We start from the raw sequence: 27,493 nt of genomic DNA, 5'->3' as shown, positions 1-27,493 counted from the left end.
TTCACGAGCGTCGCTCAGCTCTCGGGTGTGCTTTGTTGACAACTTTCTGCGCATGGGCATTGAAAGGCCCGGTGGATAGTGAAACATTGGGTCGGACAGAATAAATGAGTGGCGCACCAAACTGAAGGCCAAAGGAAGTGAAATTGGATGAAAAGTAAATTATGTAGCGTGAATGTTAACGAGAAGTTGTAAAACGATTTGGATGCACGATTTTTTATATATTTTTTTTACTTTAAACACTTATTCAACAATGGCATGCTAAACGTTTGCACAACTCTCTGATCCAGGTGAGTCGAATTAATTAGCTAATTATTTAAACTTTCATGCATTATTGTAACTTTTGTTCTTAAGTGTTCGTAGTAACTTTTACCTCTTGTCTGTATATATAAACATTTGTCTGCCATATAAACGTATTGTAGGCTAAGGATTTCGATATAGATCTATGCCAACATGCTGTGAACGTTTTATTGCACCCAACCGACCACTACACTCATGGTAACGTACATTTTGTTTTTACTTTCTGAGTTCGGTCGTCAATAGCTCTCCGGCGGCAGGTCCTAGGATGATGAGTGATATATCTAGTATAAGATTACTCTAGAGGGCAAGGTACACCCTTTGTATTTGCCTATATTAGGACTAGTACCTTAATAACAGAGCCGAAGGAGGCAATATACTGTCTTCTAGCGCTCATGTGTTTTAGGGACCGTCGTAAAGGTGCAATACCGGTGTTTGCACGAAAGCAAAAATATTTTTTTTTTTTTTTGCATTCTCATCGGGGGTAGCCCGATATGAATATTACACACACTGCTTCCAGTTGCTGAATGGACTAACATGTTTATTAGTAACCTCTAACTACTGTGCTATATTTGACCCATTTACAAGGATACTTTTCAAAAGCTTCCTATCCATGTGAAATGGAGATGTATAACCACATAATATGAAGTCACTGACATCGCTCAACCATTCTACAGTACATTCATTAGAATTCCAGTTCACCACTTACCTGATTTTATAGGCATATTTCTTGTGATGGGTAGGTCTGGTGCAGTGTGTTCCTTGACATCTCAAATTGAAGGTACACTTTTTTTTTTTTTCATAATTCCCCACCTTTGATTTTCTACAAATATTTATCCTATTCCAGCTGTGGTTATTAAAATGACATACAGATCAAATGTTCAATAACTTCCAGTCCAAATGACATGTACAACTAAAACAACTTGATGCTAGGTCACCTCCACTGACTCCCATCATATTTAGACTAAACAGGGAAGAATACTTGTTTTCAGTTTGGATATGACTGGGCTTATTACCACTTTAGGGCACCACAATGGTGCTGCCGATAGAGGGCGGCTTGAGCACGTTCATAACAATGGCATGACGCGACCAAGTGATGGAGGTGCAACCTATGAATAGGGGAAATATTTGTAGAAAATCTAAGAAAAAAATGCTTTCATAATAAAGGTCAGGGAACACACATTTGTCTGTGGATCGAAAGCCATTATAATTACTTATAGCCATATAACTTTAAAATGTGAATTCTAATGGGAGTATCATGGATTAGGGACATCAGTCACTTTGCTACAAGTGATTTGGGCTATCTAGGTCATGCAAGTAGGCTACAGTAGGTTGTGTATGAGTTAGAAACGTGACCCAATTCAGGAAACTAGGCGTGTGTCGCAAGTCACGACTTCACAGGAGAGCCGTTTTGAATGTAAAAAATATTTAATTATCAACTGCGGTTTTTGTCAGAAATGCCTTCTCGAACATGTGAACGTTCATGTGCCTTAATAACAAACTTGTATGCCATCTGTAAATATGAATAAAATTGTTAAATTGCAAGCCTTGTTGGTTAAGTCACAGAAAACGTTAGCAACCTTCCCACTAGCCATGATTGGCTGAGATGAGTATGTATGATAGCTAAAGAGATGGAGAATACACCTGTCTCCGGATTACATATTCAAACTAAGGGCAACTGTGGCATGGCATTCCTGACAGGGAGACGTGTCCATGCACGATGATGTATATAGGTGAGATTACGCGTTTTCTAATTTTGACAGAAAGTTGTTTCATTTCAAGCTGAAGTGTACTGTTAGCTAGCTAACGTTAGCTGGCTGGCTCCCTAGCTGACATTATTATTTGTTTCCCAGAGCCGTTTGCTGTTCTAGTTAGAGCCTAATGTTAGCTAACTAACATTAAACATGTTTGGTTAGCTCCCAGCACTGTGGCATTGTTGGCACTGTTCATTGTTGTTTAACTAGCTAAATTTAGCTGGCTGGCTTGTTTGCTAAAGTGACGTGTGTACAACACCCGTTGAATATGGCCGGTGTCAGTAAACGTCTGCAAAAAAGCAAAATGTAATTGTTGCCAGCAAAGCTGGTTAGGCTGTTTTCATGTTATCCAGAGGTAACCAAATCATCAGCCAGAGCGTCAAGTGTGTGCTTTGAGAGCAGAACAAGATGTGTAGGGCTAAAGCTTAAGAGGGTGTGAACGATGCTGAATGGGTGTAGACAAAGAAGAGCTCTTCACTAGATAGCAAAACTTTCAAAGATGATTTTCTCAAAAGTGAATTTACCAGTTGATCAACATTCAAAGCAGAATTACTTTCCCATTGTTCCTCACACATACACAGTGTATGATATACCATTTTGTAGCTCTGAGTCTCTACTTTTATCTAATGTAAAAAATAAAAAATAAAAATTCAAATTTTGCTACATAAGACCGAATCCAAGTGGTGAGTCATAAATATCATAGGCCTGTGTTTTTTTAGCTCTATTTTTACATAAAATACTTTAAAATTAAACGATCACATTTTAAAATGTAATTGTTGTGGGAGAAAACAACATAATTAGTTTAAGATCTCTAGGTAATTTGAATTGTTAGAAATAAAAATGTTTAGCTGATTGCACTTTTAAGACGGTCCCTTAGCCTGGAGCCCATAATATTCACCTATGGAAACCAACTAAAATCGCTTTTTGAAAACATGGGGAAGGGAGGGAAACGTTTGTACTTTGCTCTTTATCGTTATCTGATTCTAGGTAAACTCAGCAAAAAAATTAACGTCCTCTCAATGTCAACTGTGTTTATTTTCAGCATACTTAACATGTGTAAATATTTTTATGAACATAACTAGATTCAACAACTGAGACATCAATTGAACAAGTTCCACAGACATGTGATTGAAATTGAAGATGTGTCCCTGAACAAAGGGCGGGGGGTCAAAAGTAACAGTCAGTATCTGATGTGGCCACCAGCAGCATTAAGTACTGCAGTGCATCTCCTCCTCATGGACTGCACCAGCTTTGCCAGTTCTTGCTGTGAGATGTTACCCCACTCTTCCACCAAGGCACCTGCAAGTTCCCGGACATTTCTTAGGGGAATGGCCCTAGCCCTCACCCTCCGATCCAACAGGTCCCAGACGTGCTCAATGTGATTGAGATCTGGGCTCTTCACTGGCCATGGCATAACACTGACATTCCTGTCTTGCAGGAAATCACGCACAGAACGAGCAGTATGGCTGGTGGCATTGTCATGCTGGAGTGTCATGTCAGGATGAGCCTGCAGGAAGGGTACCACATGAGGGAGGAGGATATCTTCCCTGTAACGCACAGCATTGCGATTGCCTGCAATGACAACAAGCTCAGTCCGATGATGCTGTGACACACCGCCTCAGACCATGACGGACCCTCCACCTCCAAATCAATCCCGCTCCAGAGTACAGGCCTCGGTGTAACGCTCATTCCTTCGACAATAAACGCGAATCCGACCATTACCCCTGGTGAGACAAAACCGCGACTCGTCAGTGAAGAGCACTTTTTGCCTGTCTTGTCCAGCGACGGTGGGTTTGTGCCCATAGGCGACGTTGTTGCCGGTGATGTCTGGTGAGGACCTGCCTTACAACAGGCCTACAAGCCCTCAGTCCAGCTCCTCTCAGCCTATTGTGGACAGTCTGAGCACTGATGGAGGGATTGTGCGTTCCTGGTGTAACTCGGGCAGTTGTTGTTACCATCCTGTACCCGTCCCGCAGGTGTGATGTTCGGATGTACTGATCCTGTGCAGGTGCTGTTACACGTGGTCTGCCACTGCGAGGACGATCGGTTGTCCGTCCTGTCTCCCTATAGCGCTGTCTTAGGCGTCTCACAGTACGGACATTGCAATTTATTGCCCTGGCCACATCTGCAGTCCTCGTGCCTCCTTGCAGCATGCCTAAGGCACGTTCATGCAGATGAGCAGGGACCCTGGGCATCTTTCTTTTGGTATTTTTCAGAGTCAGTAGAAAGGCCTCTTTAGTGTCCTAAGTTTTCATAACTATGACCTTAATTGCCTACCGTTGAAAGCTGTTGGTGTCTTAACGACCGTTCCACAGGTGCATGTTCATTAATTGTTTATGGTTCATCGAACAAGCATGGGAAACCGTGTTTAAACCCTTTACAATGAAGATCTGAAGTGATTTGGATTTTTACGAATTATCTTTGAAAGACAGGGTCCTGAAAAAGGGACGGTTCTTTTTTTGCTGCGTTTATATCATCCTAGGATCTTCTGTCGAAGAGAACTCAGAATATCAAACCAATATATATATATATATATATATTTTTTTAAACTTTGGCCTGATTATGCGCTTCGCCTATTTCTGTTTTTTATTGGACCAATGAATCGTGCCTCAATCTACAACACTGCAAACCATGCATATTCATTTAGTGTTTGGACTGAGCGGCTGAACATGATGGATGTGATGGGCTATTATGGTCTAAAATGGTTTGATCGATGGATGGATGGAGAAGTTAAGAAATAGGACTATTCTGTACCAGTCCCCCAATTCCAGGTAATCCATAGATCTGGCAAAATTGTTCCTGGTTGTAACTTGTACCAAGTAGAGATAATCTCACACATCAAAGCATTCATGCACTGTTCTGGTTAGAGATTTCTGAGAAACCATAGGGTAGAAGTATTTTGTAGGACTTTGATTGGATATTTAGTCTTGAGAAATGTATTTTTTTTTTTAAACAATATGAAAACATTCCTCTTTGCATTCAGCAAGGTTTAGGTGGGATTACTTCCAGGCCTGGGCCTGACATCCAGTCACCATATGCATGGTTTATAGTTACACACTTTCTGACAACCAGGTCTCCCTTACAGTGTCTCCCATCTGTGTCAGGAACTCGTTCATTTTGGATCACAGTGAAAGATTATACTGTAGTGAGGAAGTTTCAACATTGTTTCAGTCACAAGGAAATGAAAAGGACTTGGAGATGGGTCACAGCTCAGAAACATTCAGGATCCACTGTCCTAGAGTGCTGTGTAGAGTTCTAAAGACTTGGTGTGTGTGTGTGTGGTGTTGGTTGTTCAGCCTCCTCAGCTCAGTGTCTCTCATAAAGGCCCACTCAGAGACAGACCCTCTCAGGTTTCTGCCCTCACAGCAGAGACTGGGCCAGCGAGGGATCACCTTGGCAACAGGGCTTCCGTGTCGACCAGTGTGCTGAATGGGAACATCCTCGCTCGCTGAGGGAGAGCAAGATAAAATAGGTGCTGGAGGTCTTTTCTCAGGACAATATCAGCATGAAGCCTTGTCCTTGTTCTCTTCCATTTCCTCCCCCTCTTTCCTCTGTCATTTGTCCCTCTCTCCTTCAGATTGTTCGTCCTTCTTTTCATCCCATTCCATATAACTTCTTTTCAACTTTGTTTCGCCTCGTACCTAAGAACAGCCCTTAGCCATGCTATATTGGAAAATGTACCACACCACCTCAGACCTTATTGCTTAAATGTACCACGGCTAAGGCCTGTTCTTTTTTTAGCATGACAAGAAGTGGAGTGCCTGGATACAGCCCTTAGCGTAATTGGCCGACTCCCACCACGGTAAAGGAGGTGCAGAGGTTTCTAGGGTTTGCCAATTACTACTGGAGGTTTATCCGGGGTTTTGGTCAGGTAGCGGCTCCCATTACCTCACTCCACTTGTCGTGCATAAGAACAGCCCTTAGCTGTGGTATATTGGCTATTAAAAATTGGTTGCCAACATTAATAGAACAATAAACAAGTATCTATGCATCATACCCGTGATATATTGTCAAGACTCAAACTTGAAATCATGTTCCAGCTGTGTGGTGCCCACCAAAGCCTCCCTCCCAGCACATTCTATGCTTGCTTTGAGGCAGACAATAACGAGCCATCCAGGAAGACTCTTGCTGCTCCACACGACCAGATTCTTTCGCTCTCCAAGGCTGACGTGAGGTAAACTCTCAAAGTGAATACTCACAAAGCCGCCGGCCCAGATGGTATCCCTGGCCGTGTCCTCAGTGTTCTGACCAGCTTGCAGACATCTTCTCTGAGATCTTCAACCTGTCCCAGGCTATAGTCCTCACCTGCTTCAAGGAGACCATCGTCACAGTGCCCAAGAAAAACAAGGTGACATGCCCAAATGACCCGGACATCATGAAGTGCTTCGAGAGGCTGGTCATGGCCCACATCAAGGCTTGCATGGCAGGCACACTGGACAACTCCAATTTGACTACCGCTCCAACAGATCCATGGAAAATTCCCATTGCTATTCACACAGCCATAACGCATATAGACAAGAGAAACACCTACAGTGGGGAGAACAAGTATTTGACACACTGCCGATTTTGCAGGTTTTCCGGAACGACGGAATCTAAAACAAAAATCCAGAAAATCACATTGTATGATTTTTAAGTAATTAATTTGCATTTTATTGCGTGATGTAAGTATTTGATACATCAGAAAAGCTTTGTTTGCAATTACAGAAATCATATGTTTCCTGTAGTTCTTGACCAGGTTTGCATACACTGCAGCAGGGATTTTGGAAAAACTAACAGGTCTGTGAGAGCTGGAATTCTTATTGGTTGGTAGGTGATCAAATACTTATGTCATGCAATAAAATGCAAATTAATTACTTAAAAATCATACAATGTGATTTTCTGGATTTTTGTTTTAGATTCCGTCTCTCACAGTTGAAGTGTACCTATGATAAAAATTACAGACCTCTACATACTTTGTAAGTAGGAAAATCTGCAAAATCGGCAGTGTATCAAATACTTGTTCTCCCCACTGTATGTGAGAATGCTGTTCATCGACCCACAGTTCATCATTCAACAGTATTGTTCCCACCAAGCTCAGAGCCCTGGGTCTGGACACCACCCTCTGCAACAACTGGATCCTGGACTTTCTGACGGGCAGACCACAGGTTGTGAGGATTGGCAACAACACCTCATCCACTGACTCTTAACACAGGGGCCCCCCAGGGGTGTGTCCTCTGCCCTCTGCTGTGCTTACTGTTCACACATGACTGCGTGGCTTTGCACAAAACCAACTCAATCATCAAGTTTGCTGATGACACCAAGGTTGTCGGCCTGATAACCAACAACAACGAATCAGCCTATAGGGAGGAGGTAAGTGAACTGGCATTGTGATGCCAGGACAACAACTTTGCCCTCAATGTCAGAAAAACAAAAGAGTTGATTGTTGCAGAGGAGCGAACATGCCGTGATCGAACATCAACAGGACTGCAGAAGAGAGTCAGCAGTTTTGAGTTAATCCACATCACTGAGGATTTGACATGGACCAACAACACCACCACTATTGTCAAGAGGGCGCAACAGCGTCTTCTTCCCAAGGCAACTGAATAAATTCTCTCCAAATAATACTGCTGCACGATCATGAGCATCCTAGCTGGTTGCGAGAATTGCTCCATCCAGGACCGCAAGCCCCCCCCAGCGGGTGGTGAAGATGGCCCAGTACATCACTGGGACAGTGCTCCCACCCCTCCAGGACATATACTGGAAACGGTGCCCGAGGAAGGCCCACAGCAACATCAAGGAACCCACACACACCAGCCACGAGCTGTTCACTCCCTTAACGTCAGGCAGACGCTATCGGAACATGAGGTCTGATACCAACAGGTTCAGAGACCGTTTCTATCTACAAGCCATTAGACTGCTGAAGACAAACTGGACTGACCACCTGCTCTGACTCTCCGGACCTTACCGCACGCAGACACACGTACAGTACCAGTCAGAAGTTTGGACACACCTACACATTCAAGGGTTTTTCTTAATTTTTTACTATTTTCTACATTCTAGAATAATAGTGAAGACATAAACTATGAAAAAATCTAACTTTATTTGTCACATGCGCCGAATACAACATGTGTAGACATTACTGTGAAATGCTTACTTACAAGCCCTTAACAGTGCAGTTCAAGAGAAAGTTAAAATATTTACCAAATAAACTAACTCAATAAAATAACAATTACGAGGCTATATACAGGGGGTACCGGTACGGAAGTACAGGTTAGTCGAGGTAATTTGTACATGCAGGTATGGGTGAAGTGCATAGATAATAAACGGCGTGTAGCAGCAGTGTAAATGTATTTTTTTTTTTAAATGGGGGTGATGTAAATAGTCCGGTGGCCATTTGTTTAATTGTTCAGCAGTCTTATGGGTTGGGGGTAGAAGCAGTTAAGGAGCCTTTTGGTCCTAGACTTAGCGCTCTGATACCACTTGTCGTGCGGTAGCAGAGAGAACAGTCTATGACTTGGGTGACTGGAGTCTTTGACAATTTTTTGGGCCTTCCTCTGACACCGCCTAGTGTATATAGGTCCTGGATGGCAGGAAGCTTGGCCCCTGTGATGTACTGGGCCGTACGCACTACCCTCTGTAGCGCCTTACGGTCAGATGCCGAGCAGTTGCCATACCAGGCGGTGATGCAACCGGTCAGGATGCTCTCGATGGTGCAGCTGTAGAACCTTTTGAGGATCTGGGGACCCATGCCAAATCTTTTGTCTTCTAAGGGTGAAAAGTTGTTGTGTTGCCCTCTTCATGACTGTCTTGGTGTGTTTGGACGATGATAGTTCATTGGTGATGTGGACACCAAGGAACTGGAACTCTCGACCCGCTCCACTACAGCACCGTTGATGTTCGGCCCGCATTTTGCTGTAGTCCAAGATCAGCTCTTTTGTCTTGCTCACATTGAGGGAGAGGTTGTTTTCCTGGCACCACACTGCCAGGTCTCTGACCTCCTCTCTATAGGCTGTCTCATCGTTGTTGGTGATCAGGCCTACCACTGTTGTCATCAGCAAATTTAATGATGGTGTTGGAGTTGTTTGGCCACGCAGTCGTGGGTGAACAGGGAGTAAACCAGGGGACTAAGCACACACCCCTGTGGGGCCCCAGTGTTGAGGATCAGCGTGGCCTACCATTACCACCTGCGGGTGGGCCGTCAGGAAGTCCAGGATCCAGTTGCAGAGGGATGTGTTTAGTCCCAGGGTCCTTAGCTTAGTGATGAGCTTTGTGGGCATTATAGTGTTGAATGCTGAGCTGTAGTCAATGGACAGCATACTCACATAGGGGTTCCTTTTGCCCCGGTGGGAAAGGTCAGTATGGTGTGCAATTTGATATTGCGTCATCTGTGGATCTTTTGGGGTGGTATGCGAATTGGAGTGGGTCTAGGCGTATATGGGAGGATGCTGTTGATGTGAGTCATGACCAGCCTTTCAAAGCACTTCATGCATGGGAAAGGGAGATACCTAGTCAGTTGTCCAACTTAAATGTGTCTTCCACATTTAACCAAACCCCTCTGAATCATAGAGGTGCGGGGGGCTGCCTTAATCGACATCCACGTCTTCGGCGCCCGGGGAACAGGGACAGAATGACAGATTTTTACCTTGTCAGCTCGGGGATTCAATCCAGCAACCTTACAGTTAATGGCCCTGGCTACCGACGTGAGTTCTATGGGGAGGTAATCATATAGGCAGGTTACCTTCGCTTTCTTGGGCAGAGGGACTTTGGTGGTCTGTTTGAAATATGTAGGTATTATAGACTCGGTCAGGGAGAGGTTGAAAATGTCAGTGAAGACACTTGCAAGTTGGTTCGCGCATGCTTTGAGTACACATCCTGGTCCCGCAGCATTGTGAATGTTGACCTGTTTAAAGAACTTGCTCACATCGGCTAGGGAAAGTGTGATCACACAGGCGTCCAGAACAGCTGGTGCTCTCATGCATGCTTCAGTGTTGCTTGCCTCGAAATGAGCAAAAAAGGCATTTAGCTCGTCTGGAAGGCTCGTGTCACTAGGCAGCTCGCGGCTGAGTTTCCCTTTGTAGCCCGTAATAGTTTTCAAGTCCTGCTTGTTTGATGGTTTGTCTGAGGGCATAGCAGGATTTCTTATAACGTCCGGATTAGTGTCTCACTCCTTGAATGCGGAAGCTCTAGCCTTTAGCTCGATGTGGATGTTGCCTGTAATCCCTGGCTTCTGGTTGGGATATGTATGTACGGTCACTGTGGGGATGATGTCGTCGATGCACTTGCTGATGATTGAGGTGGTATATTCCTCAATGCGATTTGATGAATCCCGGAATATATTCCAGTCTGTGCTAGCAAAACAGTCCTGTAGAGTAGCATCCACGTCTTCTGACCACTTCCGTATTGAGTGAGTCACTGGTACTTCCTGCTTTAGTTTTTTCTTGTAAGCAGGAATCAGGAGGATAGAATTATGGTCAAATTTGCCAAATGGACAGCGGCAGAGCGTTTTGTATGCATCTCTGTGTGTGGCGTAAAGGTGGTGTAGAGTGTTTTCCCCCTCTGGTTGCACATGTGACATGCAGGTAGAAATGAGGGAAAAATGGATTTAATATCCCTGGCCACTAGGAGCTCTGTTTCTGGATGAGCATTTTTTTGTTTGCTTATGGCCTTATACAGCTGGTTGAGTGTGGTCTTAGTGCCAGCATCGGTTTGTGGTGGTAAATAGACGGCTATGAATAATATAGCTGAGAACTCTCTTGATAGTGTGGTCTACAGCTTATCATAAGGTACTCTACCACAGGGAAGCAATACTTCAAGACTTCATTAATATTAGACATTGCGCACCAGCTGTTATTGACATAGATACACACCCCCGCCCCTCGTCTTACCAGACGTAGCTTCTCTGTCCTGCCGGTGCATGGAAAATCCCGCCAGCTCTATATTATCCATGTCGTCTTTCTGCTACGACTCGGTGAAACATAAGATATTACAGTTTTTAATGTCCCGTTGGTAGTATAATCTTGATCGTAGGTCATCCATTCTTCCCCCCAATGATTGCACGTTGGCCAATAGAACGGATGGCAGTGGGGGTTTACTCACTCGCCTACGAATTCTCAGAAGGCAGCCAGATCTCCGCCCCATTTTTCTCCGTCTTTTCTTCACACTGTTAGGTTCTAATTCTCAGAGTAAAAAAACTCAACGGACACTATGAAAGCTTAACCAAGTTTATTCTTCCGAGAGGATCAATACAGCTGCATTAGACAAAGACATTTTTACACAAGCACAGATATTTAACTGTTCCTCCTAGGCTGAGTCTCCTCCTACACATCTGAACAGCCAATGCATCTCTGTTGCTAGACAGAACCTTAGTGATATCTGTTCTTCCTCACATCATCTGACCTGACCTCTACCCCAAAGTGATCACTCCTCCCCAACTCAAGGCTGTCATGGTGTCTGTTACCAGACTGTGTCTCTTCTCCTCCCAGAGGATCCCTCCCATAGGATCCCTGATGGCTAACAATAACATATCCTGACATAATGTAAATGTTATACATTACCCTCTCTCCTTCAGTGACATGAATAAGTATATTTCATATTCTCAGAACCCAGCAATGCAAATGACAGGGATTTGGGCCCGTTCCAGAGAAAGCAGTATATCCTTCGCGTTGAACTCGTTAAAGTACAAATCTTCTTCCAGTTCGAGGTGAGTAATCGCTGTTCTGATGTCCAGAAGTTATTTTCGGTCAGAAGAGACGGTAACAGCAACATTATGTTCAAAGTAAGTTACACACAACGCGAAAAAAAACGAACAAAATAGCACAGTTGGAGCACGTAAAACGTAAACCATCCCCTCCGGCGCCATTCTACCTGAAATAACACATGGAATCATGTAGTAACTGACAAAGGGTTAAACAAATCAAAGTATATGTTTAACACTAAGTAGCCACCTTTTGCGTTGATGACAGCTTTGCACACTCTTGGTATTCTCTCAACCAGCTTCATGAGGTAGTCACCTGGAATGCATTTCAATTACCAGGTGGGGCTTGTTTAAAAATTAATTTGTGGGATTTCTTTCCTTCTTAATGAATTTGAGCCAATCAGTTGTGTTGTGACAAGATAGGGGTGGTATACAGAAGATAGCCCTATTTGGTAAAAGACCAAAGAGAAATGACAGTCCATTACTTTAAGACATGAAGGTCAGTCAATACGGAACATTTCAAGAACTTTGAAAGTTTCTTCAAGTGCAGTCGCAAAAACCATCGAGCGCTATAATGAAACTGGCTCCTGAGGACCACCACAGGAAAGGAAGACCCAGAGTTACCTCTGCTGCAGAGGATAGGTTCATTAGAGTTAACTGCACCTGAGATTGCAGGCCAAATAAATGCTTCACAGAGTTCAAGTAACAGACACACCTCAACATCAACTGTTCAGAGGAGACTGCGTGAATCAGGCCTTCATGGTCGAATTGCTGCAAAGAAACCAATAATAAGATGAGACTTGCTTGGGCCAAGAAACACGAGCAATGTATACTAGACCGGTGGAAATCTGTCCTTTGGTCTGATGAGTCCAAATGTGAGATTATTTTTGGGTCGGTGATTTGCTGGTGACACTGTCAGTGATTTTATTTAGAATTCAAGGCACACTTAAACGGCATGCCTACCACAGCATTCTGCCATCCCATCTGGTTTGCGCTTAGTGAGACTCATTTGTTTTTCAACAGGACAATGACCCATAACACACCTCCAGGCTGTGTAAGGGCTATTTGACCAAGAAGGAGAGTGATGAAGTGCTGCATCAGATCAACTGGCCTCCACAATGACCCGACCTCAACCCAATTGAGATGGTTTGGGATGAGTTGGACCGCAGAGTAAATTTAAAGCTAAGTGCTCAGCGTATGTGGGAACTCCTTCAAGACTGTTGGAAAAGCATTCCAGGTGAAGCTGGTTGAGATAATGCCAAGTTTGTGCAAAGCTGTCATCAAGGCAAAGGGTGGCTACTTTGAAGAATCTAAAATCTAAAATATATTTTGATTTAACATTTTTTTCATTACTACATGATTCCATTTGTTATTTCATAGTTTTGATGTATTCACTATTATTCTACAATGTAGAAAATAGTAAAAATAAAGAAAAACCCTTGAATCAGTAGGTATGTCAAACGTTTGACTGTTACTGTGTGTGTGAGATATATCAAATATTCTATTCTACTGAGCCGTTTACTTAAATTCGTATTCTTATCTTTTATTATTTCTTATTGTTCCATTGTCGAAGGAACCTGCAAGTAAGCATTTCGTTGGACAGTGTATACCATGTGTATCCCGTACATACTACTAATAAAATTCTCAGCTTTCAACACCATATTTCCCACAAAGCTTATTACTAAGCTGAGGACCCTGGGACTAAACACATCCCTCTGCAACTGATTTCTGGACTTACTGATGTGCCGCCCACAGGTGGTAATGGTAGGCAACAACAACTGCCATGCTGATCCTCAACACTGGGGCCCCTCAGGGGTGCGTGCTTAGTCCCCTCCTGTACTCCCTGTTCACCCACGACTGCGTGGCCAAGAACAACTCCAACACCATCATTAAGTTTGCGGACATCACAACAGTGGTAGGCCTGATCACCGACAATGAGACAGCCTATAGGGAGGTCAGAGACCTGGCACTGTAGTGCCAGGACAACAACCTCTCCCTCAACATGAGCAAGACAAAGGAGATAATCGTGGACGACAAGAAAAGGAGGGCCGAACAGGCAACCTATTAACATCGACGGGGCTGTAGTAGATTTCCAGTTCCTTGATGTCCACATCACCAACAAACTATCATGGTCCAAACACACCAAGACAATCTTGAATAAGGCAGGACAACACATTTTCCCTCTCAGGAGACTGAAAAGATTTGTCATTGTTCCCCAGATCCTCAAAGTTATATAGCTTCACCATCGAGAGCATCCTGACCGGTTGCAACACCACCTGGTATGGCAACTGCTCAGCACCCGAACTTAAGGCGCTACAGAGGGTAGTGCGTACGGCCCAGTACACCACTGGGGCCAAGCTTCCTTTCATCCGGTACCTAATATACTAGGCAATGTCAGAGGAAGGCCCAAAACATTGTCAAAGACTCCAGTCACCCAAGTCATAGACTGTTCTCTCTGCTACCAAACGGCAAGCAGTATCGGAGCCTTTGTTTTTAAACTGTTTATTATCTATGCATAGTCATTTTACCCCTACCTACATGTACAAATGACCTCGACTAACCTTTACCCCAGCACATTGACTCAGTACCGGTACCCCCTGTATTTAGCCTTGTTGTTATTATTATTTTTTACTTTAGTTTGTTTTGTAAATATTTTCTTAACTCTATTTTTTGAACTGCATTGTTGGATAAGGGCTTGTAAGTAACTTTTTCATGGTGAGGTCTACAACTGTTGTATTCGGCACATGTGACAAATCAAATTTGATGCTGTTTCAGCCAATCAGCATCCAGGACCCAAACTACTCAGTTTATAATGAAGTATAGAACACCAAGTTTGTTCTTTCTTCTCTCTGAAGTTACATAGCCAGCTTCCTTCTCACACAAGCAGACAAATCCATAATTGACCTCTGGCATGCTTGTGAGTTTTTCTGTGGCTACTTAGTGTTAAATGTCCCAAATTCCCAGTTGTCTGCCGAGGAAAATCTGAACTAAATTGCATTCACTGACTTCATCCAAGAGGATGTCTTTAAGTAATGGACCCAGTACAAACAGCCATGTATCCAAATTCTGCCTCCTCACCCAACAATGGTGTGAACCTCTAAATATAATATAAGCTGTTGATGAGTGTGTTCTTCAGGCCACCTGGCCCTGATGCAGGTGGCTTGGACTGGGTCAATAAGGGTTGGCTTGGCTCAGCATAGCAAGTCTCTGACTGCCCCTGTCCTGGATGTTCTCAGTTTGGCCCTGCCTCATGGACTCATTTCCATATCTGTCTACTCTGTGTGACAAAATAGTCTGATTTGGGCTTGAATGTTTTTTTCAAATTTTCATGATTGGCCAAATCAAATGTTGCCAATTCTGCTCAGCTCTTACCAAACATCTTCTTCTCCAAGCCCTACAGATGGCAGTGCAGTGCAGGGTTAGGTTGGGTCGAGGCAGGCTGCTGCTGCATTTGTTTTCTGCCTTGGCTCTGAGCTGGAGCCAATGGTGGCTTCTCACCACCTAACAGTCCTAACCAGGGTCCTCAAATAGAGGACTTTTTATGGGGCAGAGTGGAGCGTTTCCAACCAAAATCAACCCTCCCTGCCAGCTTCACCCCATACATAAACGATGCAATGATTTGAATGGGATCATAATGACTTCGAGCTGCCTGACATAATTTTTGTCATACTTTTCATTTTAGAGTTGTGAAGTGTAGTTCACAAGTCCCAATGCCAAACATGTCCCTCCTTACCTGCTTCAGATTGGCATGTGCTGATTAAGTGCTAGGCTGCATGCATTCCTCACGGTCCTTAGCCAGTGTGTGTTCAGAGTCCACCCATAGAAATAGAATTTGAACACCATTATGTATTGAGTTGACACTACTGTTGTCTGCAGCACTACATATGTACCTGAACAGTGTCAGACATTAACGGTAGGAATTGGCTGGATTAGAAAGGTGTGAGAAAGAGCAGGTTCATAGGATAGAACTCTTGGGATGTGTCCCAAATAGCACCCTATTCCCTATAGTACACTACATACTCTGGTCAAAAGGAGTGCACTGCATAGAGACTTGCTATGAGGATCAGCCTTTTTATAAGCGAATCCCTTCCTAGTAGAAATGTTCCTTCAATGAAATGACCTTACTCTCTAAGAAGACAATGGTCTGTCTTAATCAGACTGTTGGGTGCTTCTTCCTTACAGGAAAAGGGATACAGTATTATAATGCTGGTGACGAAAGCATACTAGTGCAGTAAGAACGGTTTGATTCTAAGGATTGGTGTTGAGCTTTGTTATCTCTGCAGAATTATCCCTCATACAGTACGTCTCATTTGATATTTAGTTACATATGTGTAAGCACTGTTTATCTGTTATTGACTGTGTGTGAGAAAAGGAGAAGATATGTTTTATATTCTTCCAAGATGTTATAAGATATTTCTGTCTATTCGACAGTCTTCAAGATGCACATTAGGCCTTGAGCTGGACTTCACACATGGATGGACCCAGAACCATTTCTTTGCCATAAGGATCAACTGTACCAATGTCTCAAGACACACACATTTACAGAAATGGCCAAGGTATTGTACAATTGTTGTTTCTGTCCTTACCTAAGTGGTGTCGTAGTCATTCACTGAGGTTGTGAAGGAGTTGTAACCCTGTGAAGGACAGTAAACTACTGATAACCAGAATTCTGATATGCATAGTTAGTCAATATCCTTATGTAAGTGAGCAGCTGAAATATTTGTAAAAGGAGCGAGTTTATAGAATGAATGCCAAGAAAATGGTTGGGCAATATAATTACTTGCACAGTAATTATAGAGTTCAGTTGGTCCAGTCTAAGTAGAGAGGCTTACTGATTGGAGGGTTCTGTCAGCCAATGACGTTCCATTCTGTGTTGGTATAGTCTACTCTTGGCCGATCTCATTTTGCCTCATTGGAGAGACTGGAGAGGATAGGGTATTGTCAGAAAAGTTAGGAGAGGCAGCAATCTTAATACAGGGAGGAGAGAACAACAATACCATGTAGGCCTACTGGATTGAGGATGACGTGTAACATTTAGGTAAGGCTGATGCCACTCAGTACTGTTAAATTTGAAAAAATACTTTGTCATTACTTGAACTTGTATCTTCCTTTATTTGCCTTACAAATTTGAGAAACATACGTGCAAATATTCTTGGTTAGAGTTAGCCAAATATGTCTAAATCTATATGTCTAATCTATATTCTAAAGAAATATCTCTAAAGAATCTTGATGCAGACAATTAGTTAATTAATAAATAAATTGATTCAAATTGAATGCTTTTAGTTCTAGGTCATCGGACGACAAATCAAATACTGGTATGTCTAGGCCTATTGCATTCAAAATCTTTATTGCAAACTAACAGTAGTTCTGCATGATACAGTTTGACAACTTTGTCTTCTACGTTTAACTGAATCATGATTTCTACCCTATGTTTGATACCAGGGAGAGCTCTCAGGAATCTGATCATTTCCACATTCCTGCCTGCTGTCTTTCATTTCCTCATACCAACCAACCCAATGTTTTGTTTAATATTTCTTCATAAATTCATGAGCATAACATAACTTCCTGCTTTCTTCTGCTCTGGTCCTGATGGTAGGACATGTACAATTGAACAATAGTAATTTTCTTTAACTCTCTTCTACCAGGTAACAGAGGAAGGTCAGTCAGTGCTACTGAGGAGACCACCCCCTACTGTCTGGAGACGCCTTACGGCTACCAGCTGGACCTGGACTTCCTCAAGTACGTGGACGACATCCAGAACGGCTCCACCATTAATAGGCTGAGGAGGAAGCCCCTCCGGGCCACCAACAGCAGGGCAGAAGCGCAAAGTGGCACCACACCCAGCCAATCATGGACCTCATCGGAATCCCTGTCCTCGGCGAGTAGTGGTGACACACGGGTGAGTCAGTCTGCCATGTCGACCGGTAACCGAGGGAGACCCCCTCTTCCTCCACCCCACAGTGCCTCTACCACCACCACCAGCAACACCACCCCGTCTAGTCAGGAGGGGTCCTCAGTCCCTCTGAAACCCCAAGAGGGGAAGCCTGCGCCGGCCGTCCGCTCCCTGAACACCCCCAGGTTCAACCCTCTAGTGGAGAAGACCCTGGTGGAGACCCGTAGGCGCTTAGAGCAGGAGAAAACCTCCAGCACCACCCCAGCCCAGCCCCACCCTGAGCCCCATCCCCGCCGACGCCTAGCCAGCTTCGGGGGAGTGGGCTCCAGTGGTTCCCTGTCCGCCTTCACCGGCTGGGGTTCCTACAACCAGAACAACAGCGGAAACGTCAACAAGTCCCATGCTGAAGGTGAGCTTTCCCTGCCCCTATCCCTCCACCACGGCTCTTCCCTGGGCAGCGGAGGGTCCCTGAGACCCAGCCCCCAGAGCTCTGGCAGGGACACCCCAGTCACGGGTCTCAGCCCCCTGCACCTGCAGCATGTCAGGGACCAGATGGTGATGGCCATCCAGAGGCTGAAGGAGCTGGAGGAACAGGTCAGCATTGAATTAAATAGAACACTAGAATGGACATTGGCATCAGGTGTAAACTGTAAGCCATCTTGGTCAGAGAATCTTTCATTCTAGAAACTGACTTAATGTGGTAAAATAAAGTATAAAAAGCTGTTGTGTGTTTCAATCCCAGTATTCATTTATGTTAAATAAGAAATTGTTCACAAACATGTTAAAAAATATCAGTATAATGATTTTGTAGATATACTTGCACACTATGTTAGTTAGCTAGCTAGTCAGTTTTAGTTAGCTGATTTTAATATATCTCTATGCAGGTGAGGAGCATCCCTGTTCTACAGGTGAAGATCTCTGTCCTCCAGGAGGAGAAGAGACAGCTGGTCTCTCGGATGAAGAACCAGGACCAAGAAGAGCTGAGTGACGTGTTCCGGAAGAGAGCCCACAGCACGGGCAGTGCCGGTCGGTTCCGGCTTGGGAAGGGCTCTGAACTTCTAGGGAAACCTGAAGATGGGCTGGAGAACAAGGCAGAGCACAACAGTGCCTCCTCTGGCCTGAAGGAGTTCCAGCAGCTGACTGCTGAGATGGAGGCTTTGGAGAGGACCATCAAGGGCGGTCGCCTGCAAGCACGGCATGGCCTCAACCAGAACACATTACGCAGCAACTGCAGAGCTCACAAATCAGTAGCCATCGGCACTGATGAAGACTTGGATGCCATCTTAGATGTCAGGTCCTCAAAACAACACAGGGACATGGCCGTGAAGACCAAGACCACAGACACAAGATGCATAGCAACGGGTGTAACTGAGGCCCACCTCGTTGTCACCGCAGATAAGGGATCGGAGCTAGATGCCCAGCAGAGAATCATAGAAGCCCTGAAGGAGAGGGTGTGTCAGTTGGAGGCAGAGGTAAAGGAGTCCACCCTGCAGACGGAGATGGGCAGGCTGAAGCTGGAGCTACAGGCTGCCGGGGCCAGGAACAAGGCTGATAAAGGCTCCAACGCCAGGCCATCCACCCACAGCACCTCCACAGCCACGGAGGCCCCGGAGGCCAGGCCCAAGGCCCAGACCAGGAGCCTGGGGGAGGGCAACCACACAGAGGTCCAGGACGCCTCCGCTGGAGGTAGGCTGGAGGTGGAGGGGTGGGGCTGTAGTGTTGGAGTGTCCTGTAGGCCGGAGCTGAAGAGTGTGAGCTCAGGACCAGAGGTACCGATGACTTGGTGGGTGGTCAGAGAGAGAGTGGAGACCCGGGACCAATGTGTTGGGAGACAGGTGGTGATGGTCACCCAAGGTGTGGGGACAGGGGTGAGGGTGTGTGAGGCAGGAGTCAACACAGATCTGACCATGGAGAGTTTGGCTGCAGCGAGAAGATGGGGGATGGGGGAGTGTCAGTTGGTTTCGGTGGGGAGCGGGGACTGTACGGTCGACGACGTGATGAGTGCTGTAAAGGAGGTCGGCATGGCAACCGACCCTCCAGTCAGAGGGGTGGATTCAGGTGTCATGGTGTCACCTCAGACGGTCTCCCAGCGCACCAACACATCACCAACACTCAGCTCGGTCTCCCGTTTCACAAACACCTGCCGCTCGTTCAACACCACCTCCAGCACCAACACCGTGCTCAACACCCAGGAGAAACACACCAACACCGCGCACACCGTCACCCGGAACATCGCTGTTGGCAACAGCAGGGTCCTAGAGCTAATCCAGACTGTTGCTAAGACCCGCTCCATCGGCATTGGAACGACCGTGCCATGGGGAGGAAACGCAGAACAACCAACCCAAACCAATGCGGCTGTCGCCAAGGCAACGACCAGAGACGCTGGGGTCGGGATGACTAACGTGAATGACAACTTCCTGGTTGGACTGAAGACCCGGAACATCGCCTGTGGTCCTTCCTGTCTCCCTGACCCCACCAAGACCAGGAGTATTGGGATCGGGGTGGGTGAGGGGCGCATACGGGACCTTGCAGGACCACCATCACTGACACAGACATCCCACTCTCACCAGGCCCAGGGGCAATCCCAGTTAGAGCCTGGTCTGGACCACTACATAGAGAAGATGCAGTGTCTGCTAAGGGAGCAGCAGGGCCTGCTGACTGAGAGCTACAGTGAGCTGGGAGAGGTGTTCATCCAGCCGGCGTCAGACACCACCACTCTCATCATGTCACCCGTCAACTCTGCCATGACACAGGGAGGCACGGAGGACAGGCCAATACCCTCACAATCCACAGGTATGGATATAGTCTGTCTAGCCTTTATACTCACAGTTTGCGTCTGCGGTGGGTATTTACTAGGGATAATTGTTTTGTATCATGGACATTTTTCTTTATACACAATAATCCAGTGAGTGATTTCTTCCTCTCTCCCTTCTCTCTGTCGCCCTTGTACAGATTGTGTACAGTACCAGTCCATCGCAGGGGCCGGCCAGTTCACTAACACCTCACCTCAGAGAAACACAGAAAGGTCAGGGGTCAGCCAGCGTGTCACTAAGGAGTCAGAGGTCAAGCAAAAGATACTACGCATAGAACACCAAACTTCCTCTGCATTGCACGGTGTGTGTTGTTTTTTTTGGTATGTGTCAGTTTGTTTGTGTGTGCATGCAAGGGGCTGAATGCAGTTGTATCCCAGTGGTGCCTTTAAATAGTTCCATAATGTTGATGGGGTGAGAGCGGGAGAAAAATAGAAACTAAAGGAGCATTCTGCTGGCAGACCGCTCCCTAGAAGAAGCCTGGCCTCTTTGAACCATGGAGGAGGAAATAGCTCTTTCTCTGGTTTGGCATTGGCTCTGGAAGACCTACTATTGAAATATTTGGGCTGATGCTGGGTTTGGGAAAGCACACATCTCTCACTACACAGCGGTCTGTGGCTGACAGGCTGGAGCTGAAATTGTATGTCTATGTAACAAAATTCTCAGAACTTTACAACAAGTGGTTCACAACAATCAAATTAGAATTCATTGGGAAACATTAACCCTCCAGGTCAGCCCACGAACGCCAACATGCTGAGGTCCATCATGAAGAAACAAGATGGTGACCGAGGCTACACTGGAACCAGGAAGAGCCTGAAGTTTGTGGGCGTGACCACAGGGTGAGGGTTTGGTAAACAGTACCAGTCAAAAGTTTGGACACACCTACTCATTCAAGGTTTTTTTCTTTATTTTGACTATTTTCTACATTGTAGAATAATAGTGAAGACATCAAAACTATGAAATAACACATATGGAATCATGTAGTAACCAAAAAATTGTTAAATAAAATGAATATATTTTTGATTCTTCAAAGTAGCCACCCTTTGCATTGACATTTTTGCACACATTTGGGATTATCTCAACCAGCTTCACCTGGAATGCTTTTCCAACAGTCTTGAATGAGTTCCCACATATGCCACACTTGGCTTTTCCTTCACTCTGCGGTCCAACTCATCCCAAACCATCTCAATTGGGTTCAGGTCGGGCGATTGTGGAGGCCAGGTCATCTGATGCAGCACTTCATCACTCTCCTTCTTGGTCAAATAGCCCTTACACAGCCTGGAGGTGTGTTATGAGTCATTGTCCTGTTGAAAAATAAATGATAGTCCCATTAAGCGCAAACCAAATGGAATGGCATATCACTGCAGAATGCTGTGGTAGCCATGCTGGTTAAGTGTACCTTGAATTCGAAGTAAATCAACAAGTGTCACCAGCAAAGCACCATAACACCACCACCTCCATGCTTCACGGTGGGAACCACACATGCAGAGGTCATCCGTTCACCTACTCTGTGTCTCACAAAGACACGGCGGTTGGAACCAAAAATCTCAAATTTTGATTAATCAGACCAAAGGACAGATTTCCACCAGTCTAATGTCCATTGCTCATGTTTCTTGGCCCAAGCAAGTCTCTTCTTATTGATGTGCTTTAGTAGTGGCTTCTTTGCAGCAATTTGACCATGAAGGCCTGATTCAGGCAGTCTCCTCTGAACAGTTGATGTTGCGATGTGTCTGTTACTCGAACTCTGTGAAGCATTTATTTGTGCTGCAATCTGAGGTGTAGTTAACTCTAATGAACTTATCCTCTGCAGCAGAGGTAACTCTGGGTCTTCCTTTCCTGTGGCGGTCCTCATGAGAGCCAGTTTCATTATAGCACTTGATGGTTTTTGCGACTGCACTTTAAGAAACTTGAAATATTCCGTATTGACTGACTTTCATGTCTTGAAATAATGATGGACTGTCATTTCTCTTTGCTTATTTGAGCTGTTCTTGCCATAATATGGACTTGGTCTTTTGCCAAATAGGGCTATCTTTTGTATACCAACCCTACCTTGTCAAAACACAACTGATTGGCTCAAACACATTAAGAAGGATAGAAATTCCACAAATTAACTTTTAACAAGGCACACCTGTTAATTCAAATGCATTCCAGGTGACTACCTTATGAAGCTGGCTGAGAGAATGCAAAGTGTGTGCAAAGCTGTCAAGGCAAAGGGTGGCTTATTTGAAGAATCAAACATCTAAAATATATTTTGATTTGTTTAACACTTTTTGGTTATTACATGATTCAATATGTGTTATTTCATAGTGTTGATGTCTTCACTATTATTCTACTATGTAGAAAATAGTAAAAATAAAGAAATACCCTTGAATAAGCAGGTGTGTCCAAACTTTTGGTATGTATGTATATTTTATTTTGACTCTGATCAGACTTTGATATCATGTTTCACTGGTTAAAATCAAATCATCTCAGTTCTGTGTGTTGGCTGCAGGTTCAAGTCTACATATTATGGGTTAAACATATTTAGTTTGTAAGCTATGGCCTAGTAGAGGAAAGTTTGAAATAACTGAGTGTGTTGGCTGCAGGTGTGAGTCCATGTCCACTAGTGAACCATCCAGCTCTGAAGAAGAGGAGAAGAATGGGAACGGGAGGTGGAGGGAGGTCTGTGGCCTCCAGGATCGGAGCCGAACGGGCGGGAACAAAGGGGTGGCCAACAGAGAATGTAGTGGCCATGGGAGGACGGAGATACAGGAGAGGTGAATACGGTAGTGGTTTTAGAGGACGGAGATACAGGAGAGGTGAATACGGTAGTGGTTTTAGAGGACGGAGATACAGGAGAGGTGAATACGGTAGTGGTTTTAGAGGACGGAGATACAGGAGAGGTGAATACGGTAGTGGTTTTAGAGGACGGAGATACAGGAGAGGTGAATACGGTAGTGGTTTTAGAGGACGGAGATACAGGAGAGGTGAATACGGTAGTGGTTTTAGAGGACGGAGATACAGGAGAGGTGAATACGGTAGTGGTTTTAGAGGACGGAGATACAGGAGAGGTGAATACGGTAGTGGTTTTAGAGGACGGAGATACAGGAGAGGTGAATACGGTAGTGGTTTTAGAGGACGGAGATACAGGAGAGGTGAATACGGTAGTGGTTTTAGGGAATGTACTTCACTTAGGCCCATCTCTCCTCAGGGAGCATCAGCCATCAATAACTTTGCATCGCACTCTGGGAATTATTCTCCAGCTTGTTCAGGGTATATAGTTATTGTGCAATTAGTGTATCAAATAACTAGGTACTCTCCCTACAGTTTTCAGTTGAGTGAGAAGATGCTGTCTGCTTGCCATGCACTGAAGACCCATCTGAGTGACGACCAGAGTTTATCCAGCAGAGAACTGGTGAGTACTGCTAAACAGAGGCCAGTGGCACAAGTAGACTGAATGGAAGTGTGTATGTATGAATGTGTGTTTGTTTGTCTGTGAACAAGAATGTATGGGAATGGTCATGAACATTACTGGTTAATGACTACAATTGTGACTTTAGGAGCTATCTAATTGCCTGTGTCCCTTTGATTCATCATATAAGAATTTATGAAACCATATAAATGTCAACGCGATGTCTTGGAATCTAAACTAGACTAAAAAATATTTCATTTGTGACATGTATAACTGAGGAATGTGCCGACTCCTGTAATTTTCTGCCCTCTGGTAGTGTTTCTGGGCAGGGACTTCAAGGCCTGGTTGTGTATGAGTTACAGAGACACCCTCTCTCTCTGTGTTCCACCCAGACAACAACATCTAGCTCTGTCTTGGTTTACATCCTTTACGCCTCCTGAAACCTAACTAACTCTGACGCCACCATATGTGTTCAACATCATCTGCTTTTTTATCTTGTCATAGTGACTGGTTGAGTGATAGAAAACAGAAGGAGAAAGAAGAGCAGGGATGTAATCATTAGTCCAAACAGTTTCAAAATGGAACGTTTTGCAACTAAAATTTCTACTTGACAAATTCATGTACTGTAGGTCCCTCCCCCATTTTGTTCTGTTTGCTTCCGTTTAAGAAACGTTTTGCAACAGAGTTGGTATAATGAATACATCCCAGAGGAGAAAGAAGAGCAGGGATGGAGAGACTGAGAGAGAGAGAATCTTATTCATACAGTGTTCTGATATGGTAGCATAGGGCTGTTCAATTCTGGTCCTGAAGAGCCGAAACACTTCTGGTTTTGGTTTCTTCCTAGTAGTTAATTGTACTCACCAGGTGTCCCAGGTCTGAATTATTCCCATATTACAAGAACAGGATGAGAACCAGAAGTGTTTCGGCCCTCCAGGACCGACATTGAACTACCCTGTGATAGACCAACCATGTGATACCCTTCACCACTTCTCCTAGTCCTAACCATACCTAATGTTCTGAACACCACTCAAAATGCCCTGGGCACTAGTCCCCTGTAGTAGTTATTTTTGTGGTGAGAGGGAAGTTGTGGATGATCTGTAACTGCCATCGGCAGTCAGTCAGTCTTCCCCTTAAGGAAGAGGGTTTGGTGAGGTCAAAGGAACTGAAGTATTGGCTGATTATGTTTATTTTCATTCAGTAATGTCCCTATAATTACAACATGTCTCTGGTAATTCACTGTTCAAATTGCTCTGCACACACTGCATGTTGGAGAGTTGCTAAATTACAGTACTGTGTGTTCGTCCTGACTGACAACAACGCCTGTTTTTGCTTTTTCCAAATTAAAAACAGGAATGCTTGACAGTGTGGCTTTGTGTTTGGCTGCATTTGTTTTAGCTCACCCTGGTGTGCAGGGTTTGGACATTTAGACCATGCCATTGGTTCTTAAGTGAAATCTCTGCCTGCCCAGGCGAGCTAGAACAAATTCACACACTGTAGGTCTCTACTAGGAGTGTGTGTATGTCATAAATGTTTGTGTGCCCATACATGTGTTGGTTGACGTCCTGCTTAGAATGTATTATCCTGTGTCCCACCCTCAGCGGTCCTGTCTGAACATGCTGCAGCACGAGTGGTTCCGTGTGTCCAGTCAGAAGTCAGCTGCTCCGGCTGTGGTGGAGGACTATTTAACGGCATTCCGGTCAGTTTCTCCAGCCGTGCTGAGACACGTAGCCAACATGGCGGACGGTAACGGTAACACAGCACTCCACTACAGCGTGTCCCACTCCAACTTCACCGTCGTAAAGAGGATGCTGCTGGCAGGTACTGATTCTGACTCCCATTTGAACCTCTCACTCATATGATGTTCTGTTGAGTACATTCATCTAAAATATGTTCTTTCAGAGTATAGAAAAGTTTGTGGTGGTCATGTGAGGTGAAATGTGTATATTTTGGGATGTGAGCACTCTGTTTGGTTGACCTGACAAAGCAGTGAATTGGGAGCTTTAACAGTGTGCGGGCCTTCTTGTTCTATACTTCTTTCAGAGTATCCCCGCAATCTGGTCACAGGGTTTTAACTGAGCTACCCGTAGTGTTATATTTAATTCTGTGCCATTGTTTTGTCACCTTTCCTCTTTGGCCTCCATTCAAGATGTGTGTAACGTGAACCAGCAGAACAAGGCAGGATATACCCCCATCATGCTGGCTGCCCTGGCTGCTGTGGAGGCCCCAGAGGACATGGAGGTGGTGGAGGAGCTCTTCATTAAAGGAGATGTTAATGCCAAGGCCAGCCAGGTATGTGGATGGCCAGAGGTCGGGGGGGGGTGGTTTTAAGCTTTGACAAGTTAAGTCAGAGCTTGTCTGGTCACTGGCTGAGTGTGTCGTCTTCATGCTCCCGAGTGGCCATCCCTTTGAGTCCATCTTTTTGTCTATGACCTCTTACTGCTGACCTCTAACCCTTGACCCCCAGGCTGGTCAGACAGCCCTGATGCTGGCAGTGAGCCACGGCAGGATGGACATGGTGCGTGCCCTGCTGGCCAAGGGGGCAGAGGTCAACCTTCAGGATGATGAGGGCTCTACAGCTCTAATGTGTGCCAGCGAACACGGCCACGCTGAGATAGTCAGGCTGCTGCTGGCCAAGCCAGGCTGTAACGCCACCCTGAGTGACAGCGTGAGTTACTGTGTGTGTGTTTGTTACTCACCGTAGCAGACTATCACTGTGTTAGTGTCTCTGTTTGTTTGATTCACTCTTTGTGCCCTGTTTGTCTGTGTGTATGCAGGATGAGAGCACGGCCCTGTCCATAGCTCTTGAGGCTGGACATAAAGACATAGCAGTGCTGCTCTATGCCCATGTCAACTTCTCCAAATGCCAGGCCGGGGTTGGTAACACGCAATATCTATAGATCGGGTCCCTCAGTTTGTTTTTATATACCTATTCTATAAAATGATGTACATCTGTTCCATACCAACTAATCGTGTGCATGTGGTGTGTGTGCATCCACCCTCTTTCCATAGGGAACCCCTCGTCTCGGTAGAAATACACCCCCCAGTTCCGCTGGAAGAGCCGTCTTTGAATGAAACTACCTGCAAGCCCCTCAAATCTCCACCCTTGCTGCTACACATAGACGTATGCTTAGTGTATGGATTGATTTGTGAAGGTTCTATGTGGCCCTTATAAAGGGTTTATGAAGGCTTCAAAGTTGATGTTCGTTTTAAAGCGGGACCAAGATGATGCCCTCGTATCCAAGCACTCAACAAGCGATCTGAGACCACAATTGTAAATCTTAGCCTAGTGAAATGAACAAATGATGTAGCCTATATGGACTGCCTCTTCTCTTGTCCAGGTTGACAGCCTGAAACTTATTAGAGGTTGCTAGGCAAATCACTCTCCTACAGTAATTATATCCCCACGACCTGTGGCCTTTGTGTAGGAGTTTAATTTCTGACATTTTAGTCTCTAGATTGAATACATTGCATATACATGCAGATAATTTCATTCTATGCCCTCAAACATCAATATATGGAAGATATTTTTTATGTGATTGTCATTGTATATATCATATATTTAAGCCCATTGGAAGTACAGTTATTTACAATTAGTATATTAGTGTTAAATATTTCATTGTTAGTATAATGCTCTGTGCCTTATGCTTTTAAATAATACAATAAACTGAAGTACCTCAA

General features: G+C 44.8%; 1 protein-coding gene across 3 annotated transcripts; it reads left to right on the top strand.

Annotated features, from left to right (window-relative positions):
• LOC139544225 (KN motif and ankyrin repeat domain-containing protein 1-like) lies at positions 1–27,493 on the top strand. Of its 3 annotated transcripts, none has more exons than XM_071351114.1 (13): positions 1–287; positions 16,153–16,277; positions 17,367–18,208; positions 18,499–20,407; positions 20,567–20,728; positions 21,155–21,263; positions 23,010–23,180; positions 23,731–23,818; positions 25,414–25,633; positions 25,962–26,104; positions 26,280–26,480; positions 26,590–26,688; positions 26,825–27,493. In XM_071351114.1, exons 2-13 carry the CDS (start codon positions 16,241–16,243, stop codon positions 26,885–26,887), a joined length of 4,044 nt encoding a protein of 1,347 aa, XP_071207215.1. In that variant the 5' UTR covers positions 1–287; positions 16,153–16,240; the 3' UTR covers positions 26,888–27,493. The 3 variants fall into 3 exon arrangements, with proteins under 3 accessions (XP_071207215.1, XP_071207218.1, XP_071207217.1); XM_071351116.1 differs by lacking the exon at positions 1–287 and adding an exon at positions 376–495; XM_071351117.1 differs by lacking the exon at positions 23,010–23,180.

This window comes from Salvelinus alpinus, chromosome 18, assembly GCF_045679555.1.
Source record: "Salvelinus alpinus chromosome 18, SLU_Salpinus.1, whole genome shotgun sequence".
NCBI lineage: Eukaryota > Metazoa > Chordata > Actinopteri > Salmoniformes > Salmonidae > Salvelinus > Salvelinus alpinus.
The sequence above is the reverse complement of the archived record's forward strand: the minus strand, read 5'-3'. Positions and strand labels throughout refer to the sequence as shown.